The 22,291-nt window shown below is 35.1% G+C and overlaps 1 protein-coding gene across 4 annotated transcripts in view; it reads left to right on the forward strand.

Moving 5' to 3' along the window:
* Positions 1 to 22,291, forward strand: part of Riok1 (RIO kinase 1) — a 35,846-nt gene that overhangs the window by 7,289 nt on the left and 6,266 nt on the right. The window contains exons 3-17 of one of the 4 annotated variants that reach the window (XR_013425408.1): positions 2,398 to 2,488; positions 3,633 to 3,702; positions 4,778 to 4,820; positions 6,345 to 6,437; positions 7,617 to 7,729; positions 7,834 to 7,914; positions 9,474 to 9,560; positions 9,921 to 10,058; positions 10,547 to 10,650; positions 10,864 to 10,970; positions 13,381 to 13,446; positions 15,749 to 15,868; positions 16,695 to 16,748; positions 17,377 to 17,483; positions 21,704 to 21,857. Coding sequence is in view for 3 of the 4 variants with exons in the window: in XM_005327486.5 (XP_005327543.2) it covers positions 2,398 to 2,488; positions 3,633 to 3,702; positions 4,778 to 4,820; positions 6,345 to 6,437; positions 7,617 to 7,729; positions 7,834 to 7,914; positions 9,474 to 9,560; positions 9,921 to 10,058; positions 10,547 to 10,650; positions 10,864 to 10,970; positions 13,381 to 13,446; positions 15,749 to 15,868; positions 16,695 to 16,748; positions 21,704 to 21,856 (1,320 nt within the window). In the remaining variant the exon portion in view is untranslated. Of the gene's footprint in view, positions 1 to 2,397; positions 2,489 to 3,632; positions 3,703 to 4,777; positions 4,821 to 6,344; positions 6,438 to 7,616; positions 7,730 to 7,833; positions 7,915 to 9,473; positions 9,561 to 9,920; positions 10,059 to 10,546; positions 10,651 to 10,863; positions 10,971 to 13,380; positions 13,447 to 15,748; positions 15,869 to 16,294; positions 16,516 to 16,694; positions 16,749 to 17,376; positions 17,484 to 21,357; positions 21,380 to 21,703; positions 21,858 to 22,291 lie in introns of those variants that run through there. The other 3 variants (XM_078020512.1, XM_005327486.5, XM_078020513.1) reach the window with 3 other exon arrangements.

Consider the following 22,291-nt stretch of genomic DNA (forward strand, 5'->3'; position numbering starts at 1 on the left):
CAGATATAAACATTTAAAAATTGTTTTTTCTTATTCTATCTTTGAAGCATCATTTGTTCTTGGACAGGTCACTTAACTTTTCTTCTATGATTTTATCATGCAAATAGCTCAGTTGTACTAGTAACAAACTTTGGAAGGATATGAAGAATAAAGAGTGAATTAAATAAAATTTATTTTTAAAATATATGCTTTCAATAGAAGTCAAATACTATGGGATTATTGTAATGAGTTCAACTAAGGGCAATTCAAATTATATATTATATATGTAACAAACGAAGACATTAACCTATTCAATATTTTTTGTAAAGATAAAGGATGAATATGTAAAAAAAAAAAGAAAGCTAAAAAAAAAAGATTTGAAGTATAAATGCTTAAATGTAAACGGTTGTCTTTTATTGCTGAGATTATAGCAATTAGAATTTTATCTATTTGTCCTAGGGGTGTCACTCAGTGTAGTGCCTAACATGCATGAGGCCCCTCAGTTCAATCCCTAGCTCTGCAAAAATAGTTTACTTGTGTTTTCTGCCATGTATTACGGTGTTATCATGTATCTACATGTATTATTTTAATTAAAATTTATTTTTAGCTGGATGTGGCGGGGCACATCTGTAATCTCAGTGAGGAGATTGGAGGCTGATTCAAGAGAATCGAAAGTTCAAGGCTAGCCTTAGCAATTTAGCAAGGCCCTAAGCATCTTAGTCTCAAAAACAGATAGATGGATAGATTAAAAAAATAAAAGGATTGGGGGTGTAACTCAATGATAAATTGTCCTTGGACTGAATATCCAGTATCAAAAAATATGTTTTTAAAGTTTAATAGAAAATTATTTTTTAAGTTTTAATCAAGTTAGAAACCACCCAGTCTCCCATTTCGTCTAACATTATTGAATCAGTAATTATTAGGCCCTTTTTATCTTTGCTACATTCTCTTATTTATGAGTTTTAGATGTTGTCTCTACCTCTCTCTTTGCCATTAGTGAAGTTTGTGTGCAGCACCAGTCAAGCCAAGCCGTGTAATTGGTTTTTCCCCTCTCTTAATGTATTGGGCCTAGGGCCGAGTGTGGCGGCACACTCCTATAATCCCAGGGACTCCGCAGGCTTAAACAGGAGGATCACAAGTTTGAGGCCAGCCTCAGCAATTTAGCAAGATCCTGTTTTAAAATAAAACATAATTTTAAAAAATAAAAAGAGATATCAGGCCCGAAATGAAATTCTTAGAAACAGTTTGTGGATAAATGTACAATCTCAAGTTTTAAACCTGCAAACCAACCGGTCAAGTTAGAAACATTCATTTTAATTAACTATTTATAATCATGAAGAATACATTATAGTGATATAAATAACAAGATTATGTGGACTTTGTTCTAGGCAGTAACTTGACCTATTTCAAATGTCTTTTTTTAAAAAATAGTTTTAAACTGGTTTTAGGGGCACTTGCTCATAATCCCAGTGGTTCAGGAGGCTGAAGCAGGATTACAGATTCAAGGCCAGCCTGGACAACTTAATGAGATTCTGTCTCACAATTAAATTCAGATTTTGTGTGTGTGTGTGTGTGCACGCGCGTGCACGCTGGGGATTAAACCCAGGGCCTTGTGAATGTGAGGCAAGCCCTCTACCAGTTGAGCTGTATCCCCAGCCCCACAATTAAATTCAAAAAGAGTTGGGGATGTACTCAGTGGTAGAGCTATTCTGGATTCAATCTCCAGTATTGAAAAAAAGTCTTGAGCAGATTTGATTGATATTTTTTAAATTTTTAATTCTTTTTAAAATTATTTCCTCCCTATAATTATGTACTTTATTTTTTATTAGTGCATTATAATTAAATATAGTAGTAGGATGTGTTGTTACATATTTGTACAAGCACACAATATAATAGTCTAATATGGTCAGTTTCTTCACAATACTTCCTTTTTCCCTCCCCTCTCCCTCTTTCTCTAGTCTACTGGTCTCCCTTTATTTTCGGGAGAAACTCCCACCTTCCCCTCATTCACTTTTTCCTGTCTTCACATATAAGCCAAAGTGTGTGGTCCTTGGCTTTATGAGTTTGGCTTATTTCACTTAGCATGATATTCTCCATTTTCTTTGGCTTTCTGTGGGGAGTGTTGCTAGGAGATGCTTCTGTAGCAGGTAAACTAGTCCTGGGATTTCCCCAAGCCAAGACAAAATATTGTTGTAAACCCTGTTACATCACTAAGTTTTATGGAGCACTCATGGAGCCATTGGGTCCTGCTCCACATTAATCTGTGGTGGCCCCAAGGGTGATATTTTCTTTTCCTAAATGTATTTCCTTATTAATGGTCTAATAGTTAACTATGAACAAAGGAAAACAGCATGTGTTGATGAATCTTAGGTTTGTATTTACAACTTGTGTCCTAGACTCTACATTTCTTTATTATAGGCAAATCGACAGATTTCCAACTACAATTCAGCCAGAATGTCTACTCCAGCTGACAAAGTCTTACGGAAATTTGAAAATAAAATTAATCTAGGTGAGTTAATAAAATACATTACCTCACTGGACTGTGAGGAAATTCTTCAAAAACCATAAAGTATTTTGCAGTCTTATTGAAATGAACATATTCAAGTGTTGCTAATTCAATAACACTACTTAAAATCAAAACATGTTAGGGATTTGAAGTCATGACTTTCTACTTTTTTAGTTTCGTTGTGGGAATATGAAGTTCTTGTGTGTTCTGTGTTAGATTTTGTAGTAGGATCATCTCATAGTAGTACCATTTTGTTTTACTACAGTTTTTATGAAAGAGTTAATTATTAAGTTGGTGAATGCAAGGAATCAGTGCTGATTTGAACTACCACTTCTTTGTGTGCTCAGGGGATTGGTTGCTGGGGATTAAACCCAGGGTTGCCCTACCTCTGAGCTACATCCCTGGCTATTTTTTATTTTATTTTTGAGACAGAGTCTCAGTAAATTGTTTAGTCTGGCCTCAAACTTGCGAACCTCTTGTCTTACTTGCTGAATGGCTGGGATTACGGACATGCGCCACCAAACCCAGCATTTTTCTCCTCTTGTAGATCCTTGACTCTTTAAAAACATATAACATGGTATCTCTCCTATAAATTCAATAAATGCTGAATCAGTGAATATGAATATTAAAGGATCCTCATCACCATCAAGAACCTATAACTTTCTGGGCGTAGTATTGCATGCCTGTAATCCCAGAGGCTCGGGAGGCTGAGGCAGGAGAAAAAGTTTTTTAGAATTAAACTTGGAATTGTGGCAGTTATATTATCTATAATATGCAAAAATATTAACAAATGTCTGGAATTTAATATGCAGATACAGTATTTTTGAAGTATTTCTATATTTAGAATTCTATAGAATTCTGTCTCAAAAACTAGCTATTGTGATAAAAGTGACAATGCTTATTATACAAGAAATAGTTTACTTTTGAAGACATTATATATTCTTGAAGTCTTTAAAATTTTAACATTAAATGTAATGTTGTTTAAAGACATTACATTTTTTTTCATTGTGTAGATCTAAGATCCTAACTATAATAAAATATTTAGAAAACAGAAGAGAAGGAAAAGAAATCTCTTATTCAGAGATTCTCTGATTGATGTCTTTTCCTCTTACATATTGTTTACATTATGGCTTTTTTGTATTTTTAGATAAGCTAAATGTTACTGATTCTGTCATAAATAAAGTCACCGAAAAATCTAGACAAAAGGAAGCAGATATGTAAGTAGTATTTTAATTATAAAAAACGGGTGATAGGGAGAGATTCTAGATTAAGTAAAACAATTATTTTGCAAAGGATATTAAATTATATCCTTTTTTATCTCTGGCATAAATAAGGGTAGCCTATACCTTTGTAAATTGAAAATATCAAATGAGTCTTAAGAAATACATGGTAAATCTATAATCTTGTGAAATTCACAAATGGACTCTCTCGAGGATAACAGTTTGAGAATAAATGTGTAAAAATGTTCCCTTTTTAGAATTTATTAAAAATTGTTTCCTTCCATGAAGTAATTTTAAAAATCCAAGGGAAGATTAAAAACAAAATTATAATATAATTGAGAACTATTTTGGTTTGCACTTTTGTTCTCAAAGTCAATTAATTGTTTAAGCTCTATCTCTGTTGATAACTCTAATACGATCACTGTTATGGGAAATAACTGATCTATTACAACTAGCAATGTTAGAACTGAACTTAAAACCCCATATTCCTGTGATTTATTGCTTCAACCAAAAGGTCTCAGCTTTTTTGAGAGCCGCTGTAGTTTTAACCTATTATTTCACCATCATGACTCTATTTGACTCTTTATTAGTGTGGGTTAGTGTTCTTGGCTGAGTTATTTAATATATGAGTTGAAACAAAATCAGTCTGCATTTGAAGACTATCTTGAAATGGAAAGATCTTGTGGCTTTGTAAAAAGATGTCTCTAAAGAGAAAACCTTATAAATAAAAGACTTAATTCTGTACTGTTCTAATTCAGAATTTGAAAGATAGTGTACTCTGTGTTTTGTCACTTTATATCTTAATCCAGCTGCTCTTTTATTTCATGCTTCTGTATCACGGGGATTCTTTTTCATACTGCATATATATACTGCCCTCGAGTATTGAATCCCACATTTAGGAAAATAAAGGAAGTTTCTCTGAGTGAAAAATCTGCAATGAACTTTATCTGAAATCTCTTATGAGAAAAACTTAAGAATTTTCACAAAATGATGTACATACATTTAAAATCTTTATTTTGGCTTCTTTCACAGAATTTTGAGTGTATCAACTGTTCTTTTTTGTTTTCCATAGGTATCGCATCAAAGATAAGGCAGACAGAGCAACTGTAGAACAGGTATAATTTAAATGTGTTGCAAGCTCTTTTTTAAAAAGCCTTTCTTTCCTCTTTGAATTATAGTTTGCTTTCATCCTTCTTGCTTAATACTAATGTTACCTAAAATTACTCTCTTTATAGTTTTGAGATTGACATTTCGCTTTACAATAGGACCATTAGAGTCATCCTGCTGTGGCCTTGTGAAGCCACCATGTGATGTTTTCCCTTTCTCAGAAATGAATTATCAGACTCTAGTTATCTATGTATAGGAATTTTATGAACTTTTCCTAGCAAATAGATTGATTATCTGCCACAGAGCTAGGGGCATATGTGTGTGTGTGAGTGCAACTGTGCTTGTGTGGAGAAAGAAAGAGAGGTAACGCTTTCAAATTCTCATTAAAAATCTTTTTCTTTGATTAGAAATTAAGAAGGGAGGAAAATTAACCTCTAACTTTCCCATATGCAGAGGGATATGATTGCATGTTAGTATTGGCCTATGCTTTCAATAAGAAATAAGTGATAAAAAGGACCCAAACAGGCTGGGGATGTGGCTCAAGCGATAGCGCGCTCACCTGGCATGCATGCGGCCCGGGTTCAATCCTCAGCACCACATTACAAAGATGTTGTGTCTGCCGAGAACTAAAAAATAAATATTAAAACTCTCTCTCTCTCAAAAAAAAAAAAACCAAAAAGGACCAAAACATTGCTATTATTACCACCTTCCCGCCCCTCTCCATCCATACACAAATAGATTTTAGAATGGAAGTCTCTTTGCCCTCCAGGCTTGGTTTAAGACATTGCATCCCTCCCATCATGCACATCAACCCCCAGGAGAGTAGCACCTCTCCTGATGATTCTGAGATCCAGAACCATTTGTTCAATCAAATAATTCCACCATTGGGAGGGAACAGGGTCTGGGTCTATGTCTTCATTGACCTCTGGTTTATTATGTGTGATTTGTGTTTGTATTTAAAAGCAAAGTATAGTCCAGCTCAGAGAGGTAAGGCAGGCTTAATTTTCAAAGACTGTAAAATAACTTAGAAAATCTTTTGCTTTTTTTCTTTCGAAATTAATTTTCAATGGTGGAGTATATAGCTTGAGTCTTAATTTGTCTTTTTTCTTATTTTTTTTGTTTGTTTCATGAGCCATTTGGTGTATTGCTCCTTCCTTCCTGTATCCCTTGTCAACCTACTAATTTTGCAGGTCTCATTTAGATTCCTATATACAGGCAGTTTTTCCCTTTTTGTCTTTACCTGTGCAATAGAGAAAGAATGGAAATTAGTTGTCTTCACTTCTTCCCTTTCACTCTTCTGTCAGTTATAATGGTTGCATTTAGTCATATAGTCTTCCAAGGTTGTGATTTTAATATTAACCTCACTTTTCATATATAAATGACTAAAAATCAAAGTGAATTAAAATCCCATGATAGTGACTCTCCTTTACTTAGTCAGAATAACCTGGCCCTTCTGTTTGTTCTCACATGTGTTAATGAGGAAGATTTGGAACCATCTTTCTAGATTTTGTGTTTTTTGCATTTCTTTTTAGGTTTTGGATCCCAGAACAAGAATGATTTTATTCAAGATGTTGACTAGAGGAATCATATCAGAGATAAATGGCTGCATTAGCACAGGAAAAGAAGTGAGCTTTTCTTTGGATCACTGAATATTTTCATGTTAGTTTTCTTATTTTAAATAACAATGAAACTTTGGCACTTAATATGTTAATTGTGCCTTTAAAAAGAAAGGAAAAGGGGGCTGGAGGTGTAACTCAGTGGTAGAGTGCATGCCTAGCATGTAGAAGGCCCTGGATTTGAACACAAACACTGGTGGGGAAAAAGAAAGAAAAAAGGGTTAGGATAGTTTAATATAAATATTTCTGAAACTGGCTTTATTGGTAGTTATGGCTAAAAAGGAAATTGTATATGAAACTGTTTTCTCACTATAATTGCTATATTTTATCTTTCAATCTAGTTGTGCCCAGCAGTTTAGATGATCATATTATTGTGATATCCTGAGTCTTAATTTAAAAATTGCTAATAGGGAACTGGGTGTGGTGGTACATGCCTGTAATCCTAGGTGCTTGAGAAGGGGGGGCTGGAGGATTACAAATTCAAAGCCAGCCTCAGCCACTTGGCTAGGCACTAGGCAACTTAGTAAGAACCTATCTCAAAATAAAAAATAAAAAAGGCTGGGGATGTGGTTTAGTGATTAAATGCCTCTGGGTTCAATCCCTGGTTACCTACTCAGCCCCAATAAATTGCTAATAGAGATAGGGGCTTATAGTCTCATTTCAATGAGTCACTTGTTCTCATTATTTTCTTTATATATGTACATCAAAAAAGATAAACATGGTGTTTTTCAATTAGCAACTCATTGTGTGGGAATTACTAGTGGCAAGAATATCTTTTAATATTTTTCATACTTGAGACTTAAAATTGTGAAATAATTTCTCACATATATTTAAATTGGATTTTACTGTGTACATAGTTATTAGCCACTTAACAGTGAGATATGTTCTGAGAAATGTGGTGGTGTGAGAACTTTGTAGAGTGTGAGGTATAAAACTAAGACAGCCATGACGTCACTAGGTAACAATCTATTTTGGGACCACTGAGGCATATGTAGCCTGGTGTTGACTAAATTTTTAATGTGGTATGTCACTGTACATAGGAGATTTATGATGTTTCATGTTTTAATTCACATCTTTCTTGTGCATGTTATTTCACTTGACTTTTGAGGTTAGAGTCAAATAGATTGGAAAAGTAAAACACAGTAGTTATTTTACACTTTTTTGTTTTTGTTTTTGACTTTAATATAGGCCAATGTATACCATGCTAGCACAATAAATGGGGAAAGTAGAGCAATCAAGATTTATAAAACTTCTATCTTGGTGTTTAAAGATCGAGATAAGTATGTAAGCGGGGAATTCAGGTGAGCTTAAATTTTTTTTCCCCAGTTTCTTTAATTTCTGGTTTTTAAAATGTTGAAACAGAATAATGGAATGATTGAAATAACCAATAGTTTTTTCCCTCAAGATTTCGTCGTGGCTATTGTAAAGGAAACCCTAGGAAAATGGTGAAAACATGGGCAGAAAAAGAAATGAGGAACTTAATCAGGTAACTGGGATGTGCGTGTCAGCCTTTCTGCCAGCAGGTCTCAGTGTGGTTCTCCCCAAAGGGAAGGACTCATTGAGGCTGTTTAGTTTTATTAGGTCTGCTGAACTAAGCAAAAGAAACAGATTTCTGGACAAATAGCAATTACCTGTTATGTATTCTAAGAATGGGTTGAAGAAGCATTCTACCACAGTTCATATTTATTTATCAAAGCTAATCATTTGAAAAGCCTTGAGATCCTTCTGCCTCAGCCTCCTGAGCCACTGGGATTACAGGCATGCGCCACCACACCCTGCTTGAAGAGCCTTGTAAGCTTTATGAAAGCAATTAGAATTTGTACAAAGGAAGACAAAAGAGTTGTTACAGGATTTTAAACAGGGAAGTGACATAGTTGGGGATGATAATGTGTTCTCCTTAATAAGTTATTGGTGTTTTTTTTTTTTTTTTTTAAAGAGAGAATGAGAGAGAGAGGGGGACAGAGAGAGAGAGAATTTTAACATTTATTTATTTTTTCTTAGTTCTCGGCGGACACAACATCTTTGTTGGTATGTGGTGCTGCTGAGGATCGAACCCGGGCCGCACGCATGCTAGGCGAGCGCGCTACCGCTTGAGCCACATCCCCAGCCCAAGTTATTGGTGTTTTAACAAATCTTGTGAAGTTCTCAACTATGTATCTGTTTCCTTTTTTGATTTTGTTCCAATTTTGGACACATTTACATAGTCTTTGTTTTTTTGGTTTGTTTTTGAGACAAGTTCTCACTATTTAGCCCAAGGTGATCTGTCTCCTAGTTAAAGTAGTCCTATTCCTCAGTTTCCAGGTAGCTGGGATATAGGTATGTACCATCTTGCCCAGCTTTTATATTCTTTGTTTGCATTAATGAAGATAAGGAAATAGCACATAACTGAAATCACTAGGTAACAATCCATTTTGGGACCACAGGCAAATTTTGAAAAATTTCCCCCCTTTCTTTTCCAATGTCTTTTAACTTTCTATATGCTATATAAAGATATTATACATTGGAAAATTTAAACATGTACTATTTGGTTTTGAAAGTCCTGTAATCTTCTTGTGTTTAACTAGCTCTTAGGTGAGAATCTAATGATTTATATTAAACATTTTTAAACATTTTTTAAATATTTAATTTTTAGTTGTAGGTGGACACAATGTCTTTATTTCATTTTTTTTTAAATGAGCTGAGATTTGAACCCAGTGTCTCACCTGTGCTAGACTAGTACTCTCTCACTGAGCCACAACCCCAGCCCCGTATTAAACATTTTTTAGGCTGATCAATTAAAAAGACAAATATAGACTTCTCTAATATATTTCATCAATTTTAAGTCTATAGGATATAATCGTTTAGTTGTCAGAGTTTTGTTGTTTTTTGTGGTACATAATGGTGCTACTTAAAATCATTGCTATCTTAGAGTTTATGAAATACAGTTCTGAGGTCTGGATGTTATTTCCCAACAGCAGTATTGATATTGTAGACTATAGCTGTTGTAGTTTGTTTAGATGCCTTTTCAGTTTTTCAGTTTACATTTTTCTTGTTACAATGTCACAGGTTAAACACAGCAGAGATACCATGTCCAGAACCAATAATGCTAAGAAGTCATGTTCTTGTCATGAGTTTCATTGGTAAAGATGATATGTAAGTATACAGAATTTTATACCCAGAACTGTATTTTTTAAAATGCTTTAAATTATATAGAATATGAATATTTTCCATTTGAATAGTTCTTTCCTGAATCCTTTTCACTGTGTTAGGCATATGTGTTACCAGTTTACCTTTTGAAGTCTGAAGATGCTTCAGAAGAACAAAGTTAACTTGTTTTTGAGGGATGTTTTATTTAGTGCATGGGAAAAGTATCTTTGGAGTGGAATATTTGTAGTGAGACTAACTGTTCCATGTACAATTCACATGATGAGTTGTAGAGAAGTATCAATGTAATGTGAAGCAGGATATTTTAGTCTTGGTCATTTATCTTTGTTCATTTTATTTTTATCTGAGGCCTGCACCACTCTTGAAAAATGTCCAGTTATCAGAATCTAAGGCTCGGGAGTTGTATCTGCAGGTTATTCAATACATGAGAAGAATGTATCAGGATGCCAGGCTTGTCCATGCAGATCTCAGTGAATTTAACATGCTGTGAGTATGTTTTGTCTCTTAGGACCACCCCCCCATCCCAAGTCATTTCATGTTCTTTGAAACAATAGACAAAGCCCAATCCCAGAAGTCATACTGAATTATAAAGTTGTAAAGTTGGCTTTCACGTGGTAACAGTTACCATGTTGTCCTGCCTTCAGTGGCCTTAGTCACAGAACCAGATCATTTTAGAGTTAATGGGCTTCGGAAATTTTCTGTTTTCTCTCTCGTTACTCAAGTCCCTTCTTATCTATCTTGATTATTTTATGAATGATTTCCCTTACTCTTAAGAATAGAATTTTTTAAAAAATATTTTTTAGTTGCTGATAGATCTTTATTTTTTAATACGTGGTGCCGAGAATTGAACCCGGTGCCTCACACATATCAGGCACGTGCGCTACCACTGAGCCCCAGCCCCAAGAACAGAATTATTAAAACAGAAAATAGTTAAGTAGTAGTACCTCAGAGCTGCTGTATCTCTGGCCCACAAGGTACCATGGTGGAGATGTGTACATCATTGATGTTTCTCAGTCTGTGGAGCATGACCACCCACATGCCTTGGAGTTCTTGAGGAAAGACTGTGCCAATGTCAATGGTGAGTAGAAAGGGTAATTTTTTTTTTGTGTGTGTGTGTGTGTGTGTATGTTTTGTACTTGAACTGGTGGCATAAAATCTTGTTCATTGCAGTGATATGTAAACAATTTGCTGAGAGACAGTAGGTTTTTTTTTAATCTTTGTTTCTCTATACAGTAGTTGGATTTGATAACTTCCCTTATACGTCTGTCATTAGCATTTTTCCTTCCAACAGATTTCTTTTTGAAGCATGCTGTTGCTATCATGACTGTGCGGGAGCTCTTTGGATTTATCACTGACCCTTCCATTACACCTGAGAATATGGATGATTATCTCTCAAAGGTAAACTGGGGTGAGAAAGGGGAAAAGTTGAAAATAGCAGTAGTAATTTACATTTGTATGACACTTTTGAGGAACTATCCACTAAGTATAATTTATTCATTTTGACGGCCTCCTGACTTCCCAGATTGGGAATTAAAAACATAGCAAAACACCCAATGGTAAATTCAAGTTTCTTGACTCTAATTATCTGACAGGATTACATAGATTATCAGCCTTCTTGAGTAGTTAGTAAGAAACTTGTTAGGTTTTTTGTCATTGATACTTTTTCCATTATTTCTGAAAGACCTTTCTGAATCTTAGAATTATTTAAAATTGTAATAAGGTACACATAAAGTTTACTATTTTAGCCACTTTTAAGTGTAGATTTCAGTGGCATTAACTGTATACATATCATTGTGCAGATGTTGCCATCCATCTTCAGAACTTTTTTATCCACAAACAATTCTCCTGCTTCTAGCAGCTACCATTCTGCTTCTTGTCTTGTGACTTTTGGCTGCTTTTGTAAAATCATAAGATGTTTGTCTTCCTGTGACTAGTTTATTTAACTTAGCATAGTGTCCTTCAGATTCATCTACATTGTAGCATATGACAGGGTTTCTTTCCCTGTGAAGGTACATCAAATTTTGTATATCTATTCATCCGTCTTGAGTTGCTTCCACCTTTTGGCTATTTCTGAATATGCTGCTGTGAACATGAGTATACAAATATGTCTTCAAGACCCTGCTTTTTCCCAGGTCTGGTGACTCAAGCCTGTAATGCCAGGGGCTGAGAAGGCTGAAGCAGGAGGATTGTGAGTTCAAAGCTAGCCTCAGCAAAAGCAAGGGCACTAAGCAACTCAGTGAGACCCTGTTTCTAAATAAAATACAAAGTAGGGCTGGGGATGTGGCTCAGTGGTCAAGTGCCCCTGAGTTCAGTCCCTGGAAGACACACACACAAAAGACTGTGCTTTTCATTCTTGTGTACGCATAGGCACAAGTAGAATTTCTAGATTTTTATGATAATTTTATTTTTTAAGTTTTTAGGGAACAACCATACTTTTTTACTGTAGCAATGGTACTGTTTTGCCTTTCCACCAAGAGTGTAGAGGTCCCAGTTTCTCTACATCCTCACCAACACTTATTATTTTTTTACTTTTTTGGTAGTAGCTATCCAAATGGATGTGAAATGGTATCAGGATTGTTTTGGATTACATTTCCCTAATGATTAGTGATGTTGCACATCTTTTCATGTGTTTGTTGCCCATTTGTTTATCTTCTTTGGAGAAATGTCTATTCATTCATAAAACAGGAGTTTTATTTGTGTATTTCCAGCACCAGATCGGTACATGACACACAGTAGGTGACCACATATATTAATTGAATAAATAACTTATCACATTTTTATTCTTAAATTCTTTAATTCAATACTGATTTTAGTGTCTGTACTTAAAAAAAAAAAAGAAAAAGAAAATCATACTGCCATGGTGAGAATCTGAGAATAGATCTTTAGTTTTATAAGCCAAGAACCTTATAGCATCTTTATCACCTTAGTTTCAGCAGTTGTTTGCTCAAAGAGCTTTCTTTGGTGGCTATACTACAGCATCATTTTGAGCCATATTGCAGCTTTCTTGTATGACAGACTTCTCCAGAACTAAGGAATGATTCCTTTTTTTTCTTTTCTTTTTTTTCGGGGGCGGGGGGTGCTGTGTTACCCATTCTGGCCTTGCTACTGGACTCAAGATACTCTCCTGCCTTGCCTCCTGAGTAGCCTGCCACTGTACCCAGCTGGTTCTTTCATTCTTAGGTTTCAGTTTTCCTGTAGTAAATATTTTTGCTACTCAAAAATTATATTACAAGTAGTAGTCCTTTTGCTTTTGTTTTTTTACAGTGCTGGGGATGTAGCCTAAGGCTTCATGCATGCTAAACAAGTGCACTACACCCAAGATACAACCCCACCCCAGATTAGTATTACTTTTGAAGAAGAGGATTTAGGGATTCTCTAAAGCTAGGAGAGTATATTCTGTTTCTTTGAGGGTTGATGACAACTATTTTAGTGTCGGTGGTAGAGAGAGAGCCTGCACCATTAGGTCACTAAACACTTTGATAACTGTGGTAGACAGGTAACACCTATAAAGATCAGAACAAGTTTTTACTAAATCAGAAATAGCCAAACTTGGTAGTGCACAGCTGTAATGCCAGTGACTTGAGAGGCTAAAGCAGAAGGATGACAAGTTTGAAGGTAGCCTTGGTAATTTATTGAGACCCTAGCTCTAAAAACTTTTTAAGAAGAGCTGGGAATGTGGCTCCCAACTCTGAGCACCCCTGAGTTTAGTCTTCAACACCACCAAACACAAAAACAAATCCCCCATAGAAATGGATGCATTGTCTCTAGGTTGAATGTAAAGAAAAATTATTTTTGTTTTCTTTCAAAGGCCATGGAAGTAGCATCTCAAAGGACCAAGGAAGAAAGGTCTAACCAAGATCATGTGGATGAAGAGGTAGGACTTATTTTATGTTAATAGCGTTAGGAAATTCTTGTATTTTGAGGGTTTTTTTTGTTTGTTTGTTTTTGTAGGAGGCATATGTATTTTGTTTTGTTTTTTAATCAACTTGATTTTTTCTTTTTACTTTTTGTGGCAATAGGAAATTAAACCCAGAGATGATCTACCATTGAGCTATATCCCCAGTCTTTTTGATTTTTTTATTCATTTTGAGACAGATTCTAACAAAAGGAGGACTTGTGATCACAACTTGGACTTGTGATCCTCCTGCCTCATCCTTTCAACTCTCTGAGATTAAAGCCTGGCCAACCATGAACTTGATTTTAGTGTCCACTCTTTTATTGTTGTTCTGGGTATTGAACCCAGGAATGAACATGGTTTTAATAGATACATGGCACATAATTCAGCTGAACTGAGTCTTATAATTTATATTACATTATATTGTTCCACTTGACAACCTATGTTATTAGATCGTTCTCTTAGGTGGAGAAAACTTTTTGAAGTAAAAGTCTGTTTTTAGTTTGCAAATATAAATTTTTAATTGACTTAAATATTAATTTCATAAATACTATAAATTTTAAATATTTATGATAAAAATTATTTTAGTCTAGGAAGTCAGGATATTTTTTCTTTTGTTATACATCTCTATTTGTTAATGAAAATCACTTCACCAACCCCCATTAAAAATAGCCCCCCCCCAAAAAAAGCAAATGTTTTTTCAAAGAGGATACATAGGTGGCAAACAAAACAATACATGCCCAATATTATGAGATATCAGAAACATGCAATTAAAACTACAGTACAGTATTTTCTGGTTTCTAAACCAATTATGGTTCACTGGTGGCTCCAGTCATGATTGGTGTCAGGGCACATGGCTTTTTGTAAAGCCCTGTGAACATTTTCTACTCTACATGCTGGGTATTATAAAGTGACATCCTCTGGGAACAATAGAGCAGATTTTAATTCCATTCACCCAGTCATAGAAACTTGTCCTAACAGCTGGCCTCTCCTCAGGATGACTTAAAGTCTCATAGAAAAGTGTGAGCATCCAAGCCACAAATCAAGGCAAAATCCCTGCATTGTTTTTCTTGTTGTCTTGGACAGCAATAAAAATCAGATCAGAATTGAAATGAGAACTCATTTTACTGTCCTTGAAGAGGCATACAAAGTTGGCACACCCATGAAAGCTATCCATCCTTTCAGATAAATAGTGCAGTGTTTTCTGGCCTCCCCACATAGTAAGCTAAACCTGAAGATTAAAGGTAGCTTTAACAATAAGGTATGTATTAGCACACAATCAAGAACAATGCAAGGCAGGCAGTTACCAGTTGGTGTTCAGAAGGCTGGAAAAATTAACCCAACTGTCATGTGAGACTGATGAGACAACTTCTCCATGAAGAAAGTAAGTCATTCCTGGAAGCCTCCAGCAGACTGCAGAGGAGGTTATACGAATGCTTTAATTAGTCAGAAAAGGAAAAGAATTCTCTTTGAAAGGCCACATTATTTGACTTCCTCCAGGGAGTAAGCATTGTGCATGGTGGTAGAGGAAGATCCCTTCTACCAGAGAAATCAGACCCCGGTCAGTCTTGAGTGTGCATGGCAGCTCCTGTAAAGCCTCACCCATGTCTGAACACATGGCATCTCACCATCTTGCCAGTGGGTGTTAGGAAGTATGATGTTTAACTGTAGGCAGATGGTTCCTTCACAAAGCCTCTCTGAAAAAGAGGACATTCCGTACAGGTCTAAGGCCTTTATCAAGTGTGGACTTTCAGGAGTTGTTGAACCTTGAGCTGAAGACTTCTCTATGTTTATTGCTTTCATGAGGCCCCTTCATGACATTTTTGGTGGTGAATGAGGCTAGAGCATTGGCTAAAGGAATTCCCACTTGTGTCACATCCTGAGGCCTAATTCTTGCAGGTCTTAATGTGATAGTTGAATATGAGGTATCCTCTCTTCAGCAGTTCTAAACCTGTTTTCACTGTAGAAGCTGGGTAGGTGATCTTCCCATGTAAGAACATGTTCCTTTGTAAGGCACAGCCAGGTAGTGCTTCTAACTGTAGTTCAACCCTTTCCTTCCTACTCAGAAGAGCTGTTTGGGATGCAACAAGAGAAATGTTATTTGAAGGATAACTTTGAATCAGCTATAATTCTTCCTTAAGATAAATCATATGCAAAATGTAGTGTTTTTTCATTAGTAACAAATTTTGGCACATCACATGACTTGATGGTGATAAGGATGCTGAGTGAATGTGAAAAGTATATGAATAATAGTTTCTATTTTGCTTATCTCCTCTCTTAGGTGTTCAAGCGAGCATATATTCCTAGAACCTTGAATGAAGTAAAAAATTATGAGAGGGATATGGATATAATGATGAAGCTGAAGGAAGAGGACATGGCCATGAATGCTCAACAGGACAATGTGAGCAGTGTGGTTTGTATATAGCAAGCAGGTCTAAAGAAGGGGACTATCCCAAACAGATTGAGTTCCTCTAATCTTGAATGTTTTTGAACATGTCTTCTCTACATATTGGATATAAAGGGAATTTGATTGAAGGAGTGACACTTTTGAATGAGCCCAACAGATTATAATTAGAAAAAAAAGAATCATATAGAAGTCTAGGCTATGAAAGGTTATTAGATCATTAACATATATATTTCCTTAACATATTTTAGAAAAATTTTTTACTAAAGAATCAAAATAGTAAATATTTTAAGTTTTGCCATCTAAGAAGCAAAATATATGTAGGTCTTTTTATAACAAGGGAAAATAAATGGTCCCCAGGTTTTTATTTGTGATATTAAAAACACTTTAATAAGAATTAAATCCAGCTTTTTTTTACTATAGATCTACTAATGAAAGAAGAATGGAATTCAGGGGAAAAGATAACATTTCACTTACTGGGGTTCAAATCAAAGTTAGTATTTGCTGTTGTCAGGTTGATTGCAAATATTTATCTCTCATAACCACCAGATAACTGGTTGGATTTGACCTCTGGGCTTGAGATACCTGGTGGATAAGAATATTACCCATGTTACTCATGTAATAAACTTTCTGTGTTGCTATGAGGTAAATTTTAAGTACTTTTTTATTATCACAAAAGATACCATTTAGTCCATGGTGTTGTGTTTAGTAGGGCAATATGTGTGTGTGTGTGTATAAATATATATATATATATATATATATATATAAAAATCACTGTCTAGTTTTATGTTGATTCATTTTTTTTATTCTTTTTGGTTGTAAGATTCTATATCAAACTGTCACTGGATTGAAGAAAGATTTGTCAGGAGTTCAGAAGGTATGGAGAACATATGTTACTGTTTGTTTTTGTGAAAAATCTTTTAAAGGATATAAAACTTAAAGTAATATCAAAACTTTTAAAATGGCCTATTTAATGAAATAATTTTCGTCTGTAGACATTTTCAGAAATGATTTTTTTGTGATATTTATAATCGTAATACTAAAATTTGGAAATTTTTTATATGTTCATTCTCCTTAAATTGTTTTGTTGTTCTAGGAGAAGCATTTATCTTTTTTTATCCTGTTCTTCTTTTGCGAGGTTATTAATGATAGCCAAATGCTTCTGGATATTTTTTACAGTAACTTAAAAAACTGTGGAAAGTGTTTATAAGTATGTAATTTTGCTGAAGAGCAGTCTCATGAGTTCAGCAGGCTTATTGTGCTGGATTACTGTAGTGCTCTTTTTATTTTGCATTTTCGAAGGGTAGGGATTAAGTAATTCTAATTTAGAGAGTAATAAAGGCAGGGATTTGTTTTCTAATATTGGGGATTGAGCCCATGGGTGCTTAAGCACTGAGCTGCATTCTGAGGCCTTTTGGTGTTTTTATTTTTTAGACAGGGTCTCATTGAGTTGCTCACACTGGTCTTGACCCTGTCCCCTCTGCCCCCCATTTCCTTACATAAAGACTTCAGTGGAAGGATCATAGTGCACTTTTTGAAAATTGACTGTCCTATGAGAAGAATTGAATTGGAGGAATTCCAGTATTTTCTGTTTCTGAGATAAATGTACCAGGTGCTATGGGAAAGTTGTATTTTAAATTCCAAAGCATGAAGATTTTGCTTGATAAAACTTGCTAAAAAATCTTTTTGTATGATTACCTTTTGATAAAGGAAACCTTGCTCTTTTGGGAGCGGGTGGTAATGGGATTAAGCCCAGGATACTTTACCACTGAGCTACATCCCCAGCCCTTATTATTTGTTTTAATTTTTGAGATAGGGTCTCACTAAGTTGCTTAGGACCTCACTAAATTGCTGAAGCTGGCCTTGAATTTTGAATTCTCCTGCCCCAGCCTCCAAGTTGCTGGGATTGTGTCAGGATACCTGGCAAAAACCTCACTCTTAAAAATTGCTCCCTATTAGAGAAAGAGAAAAAAAACCAAAATAATAAAACTAGAGTTGATAAAGGAGAAATAACCACAGACATCACAGAAATCCAACAGATCATTAGGTACTATTTTTGAATACTCATAATTAATTGGAAAATCTAGAGGAAACAATACATTTCCAGATAAATACAGTCTGCCAAAACTGAATCGAGAGGACATAGAAAACCTGAACAACCCAATAACTTGTAATGAGATAGGAGCAGTAATTAAAAACCTTCCAACAAAGAAAATCCCAGGACCAGATGGATTCTCAACTGAATTCTACCAAACCTTTAAAGAAGAATTAATGCCAGTATGCCTCAAATTATTCCGTGAAACATTAGGGAATGGAACACTTTCAAATTCATTTTATGAAGGCACTATCACACTCATACCAAAACCATATAAAGATACATCAAGGGAAAAAAGAATCTGTAGACCGATAACTTAATCAGATATTACCAAATCTCATTCAACAGCATATTAAAAAGATTGTACACCATGACCAAGTTGGTTTTACTCTAGAGATAGAAGGATGGTTTAACATACACAAATCAATAAACGTAATTCATCATATAAATAGAATTAAATACAAAAATCACTTAGTTATCTCAATAGATGCAGAGGCCTTTGACAAAATTCAGCATCCATTCATGTTAAAAACATTGAAAAAACCAGGGATAGAACCTACCTAAACATCATAAAGGCTATATATGGGAAAACTCAAAGGCCAGCCTCATAGTAAGTAGGAAAAAACTGAAAACATTTTCTTTAAAATCTTCGACAATACAAGGGTATCTACTCTTACCAGTTCTATTTAATATGGTGCTGGAAATTCTAGCCAGAGCAATTAGGCAAAAGAAGAACATAAAAGTAATAAAGATAGGAAAAGATGAAGTCAAATTATCACTGTTGGCAGATAATGTTATTCTATACCTAGAAGATTCAGAAAGTTTTGATGTAGTTAATAAACAAGTTTGGCAAAGTAGAAGGTTAGAAAATCAACATATAAAAATCAATAGATTTTTTATTTATCAAAACAAATCTGTTGAGAAAGAAATCAGGAAAAAAATCCATTCATAATAGCCTCAAAAAGAAAAAGGGGGGGGGATAAATTTAGGCAAGGAGGTGAAAGTCCTCTACAATGAAAACTATAGAACATTGAAGGAGGAAATTCAGGACCTCAGAAGGTGGAAGGACCTACCATGTTCATGAGTAGGCAGAGTTAATACTGTTAAAACAAAAGCAGTATACAGAATCAATGCAAGCCCCATCAAAATACCAATATCATTCTTCATAGAAGTAGGAAAAACAGTCTTAAAATTTATTTGGAAGAATAAAAGACCCAGAATAACCAAAGCAATTATTTTTTTTTTAATATTATTTTTAGTTGTAAATAGACACAATACCCTTATTTATTTATTTTTATGTGGTGCCTGGGATCCAACCCAGTACCTCACACATGGTAGGCAAGCACTCTCCCACTGAGCCACAACCCCCGCTCTAGCCAAAGCAGTTCTAAGCCAAAAAAGCAGTGTTGGAGGGGTCACAATGTCTGGCTTCTAGTTACACTACAGAGCTAGAGTAACAAAAACTGAATGGTATTAGCAAAAAAACTGACACATAGAACAGTGGTACAGAAGACACAAAGACAAACATTGGAGTAAAGAGCCTTTTTTAAAAATTATTTATTTATTTATTTATTTTTAATATTTATTGTTTAGTTTTCAGCGGACACAACATCTTTATATGTGGTGCTGAGGATCGATCCTGGGCCGCACGCATGCCAGGCGAGCGCACTACCGCTTGAGCCACATCCCCAGCCCATAAAGAGCCTTTTTAACAAGTGGTGGTGGGACAATTGGTTATCCTTATGTAGAAGAATGAAATTTCACCTTGTGCAAAAACCACTTAAAATGGATCAAAGACCTTAGAATTAAACCAGAAACTATTCAACTCCTAGAAAAAAAATGTAGGGTCAACACTCCAACATATAGGCACAGACAGTTGCTTAATAGGACCCCTAAAGCTCAGGAAATAATGCCACAATAGTTAATATATGAGACGGCATCAGAGTAAAAGGCTTGTGTACAGCAAAGAAAGCAATTAGGAATATAAAGAGAAAAGCTGTAGAATGGGAGAAAATCTTTGCCAGCTACTGTTCTGACTAGATTAGTATCTAGAATATATAAAGAACTCAAAAACTTCACACCAAAAGAACAAATAACCCAATTAATAAATGGCCAAATGAATTAAACACATGCTTCTCAAAAGAAGAAATACAGATGGCTAACAAATATATGAAAAAATTTTCAATATTATTGGCAATTAGGAAATGCCAATCAAAACTAGACCAAGACTTCATCTCATCAGACTGAATGACAGTCATCAAGAATACAAATAACAATAAATGTTGAAGAGGATATGGAAGAAAAGGAACACTTTCACACAGTTGGTGGAATTGTAAATTAGTACATCCACTATGGAAATCAGAGGTTTCTCAAAAGACTTGGCTTATGACCCAGCTATACCACTCAGTATTTATCCTAAAGAATTAAAGTCATCCTACTACAGTGATACCATCCTACTAGAGTGATACATGCATACCCAAGTTTATAAGAGCACAATAGAAAATGTGGTATATGTACACTATGGAGTTTTATTCATCCATAAAGAAAAATGAAATTATGTCATTTGCAGGAAAATGAATGGAACTAGATATTATATTAAATACAATAACTCAGAAGGTCAAGGGTTGAGGAGGCTAGAGAGGAAAAAGGAAAAGAAAAATGGGAGTGGATCTCCTGAAAATAAAGGGGAGATCAGGAGAGGAAAAGGGACCACGGAGTGGGAGATGGTGAGGGAGTAGGGAAGTGCTGGGAGGTATGTTGGTCAAATTATATTGTTACTTTGTATGTATGAATGAATATGTAACAGCAGATCCCATCTTTATGTGCAACTATAATGCACCAATAAAAAATTGTGGGGGGGAACTCCCCTGCTCCCTGCTGCTTTAAAAATCTGCTAAGCTTGACATGGTGTCACATACCTTATTTCCTAGCTACTTGGGAGGCTGAGGCAGTCACTTGAACCCAGGAGTTGGGGGACCAGTCTAGACAAAGAAGATTGTCTCAAAATCTCAAAAACAAAACAAAACAAAAAAAAAAACTGAAAATAAATAAGTGTGCTAAATTTCAAGGAAAATGAAATTTTCTCTCAGTTTAAAATGTCATTCAGGGCTGGGGATGTGGCTCAAGCGGTAGTGCGCTCACCTGGCATGCGTGCATGCGTGCGGCCCGGGTTCCATCCTCAGCAACACATACAAACGAAGATGTTGTGTCCGCTGAGAACTAAGAAAAAATAAATAAATGTTAAAATTCTCTCTCTGTCCCCCTCTCTCACAAAAAAAAAAAAATGTCATTCATATTTTTAAATTTATTATTAGAAATGTGTTTCATAGAAAAGAAACTGAATTTATCCAAATAAATCTTTATTTTTGACCCCTGTTCCACATCCTTCCAGATCTCAGCTCAGTGCTGGGGAGGTATGTTGGTCAAATTATATTGTTACATTGATTTGCTGGAAGCAGCACAGTTCTGCTGTTGATCTAGGTCTTCTAGTAAAGCCATACTGCTTTCACTTGGTCTTTTCTTGAGCCCAACTGGAATGTCTTCCTCTCTTCTTTCTCCTTCATGTTGATTCTGTGATTTTGATGTTTTAGTACAAGATATTATTTTTTATAATCTATTTGCAAAGCTGAAATCCAAATTCTAACATTAGCATGTTTAATAATAATAATAAATAAATAAATAATTCTAGTATTAGCATGTTAATTGGCTTTGAATTACATCAATCTATTAATTTCAAGGTTCCGGCACTCCTAGAAAATAAAGTTAAGGAGAAGACTTGTTCTGATTCAGAAGATACTGGAAGCTCTGAATGCTCTGACGAAGACTCTGAAGAGGAGGGAGACCGTGCTCACTGCAAAAAGCACCCCACTGACCCCGACATTGATAAGAAGGTTGGCCAAGAACTTTAATTCCCCTTTTCTTCAGTGTGTTAGCACAGCTGCTCTTATTTCTCTTTGTTAAGGATATAGCTAGATTATGATGACTGAAAATACTGATAGTAACTCTAATGATACTTTTCAATAGCTAAGTGTGAACTTTGCTTTTGAGGGTTAGAGAGACCAGGCTGCTATTAGAGCTCCGTGCATAGAAAGAAGACATATCTCTTTCCAGCGTTTATTTCCATTAAAATATGGAGCTTGAAAAGAAAAGTCCTTGCAAACTTTTAGTAACATCCACAGACATATTTGTTAGGTTGTCTTAAATTTCTATTAAAGCTCAAAGATAATTTTTACCCAAAGTTCTACCACCAACCTATAATCATTTTCATTTTTTAAGCTATACTCACTTTTATCCTTTCACATGAGTTTTTATTTAGTTGTAATAAT

The sequence above is a fragment of the Ictidomys tridecemlineatus genome, chromosome 8 (assembly GCF_052094955.1).
Source record: "Ictidomys tridecemlineatus isolate mIctTri1 chromosome 8, mIctTri1.hap1, whole genome shotgun sequence".
Taxonomy (NCBI): domain Eukaryota; kingdom Metazoa; phylum Chordata; class Mammalia; order Rodentia; family Sciuridae; genus Ictidomys; species Ictidomys tridecemlineatus.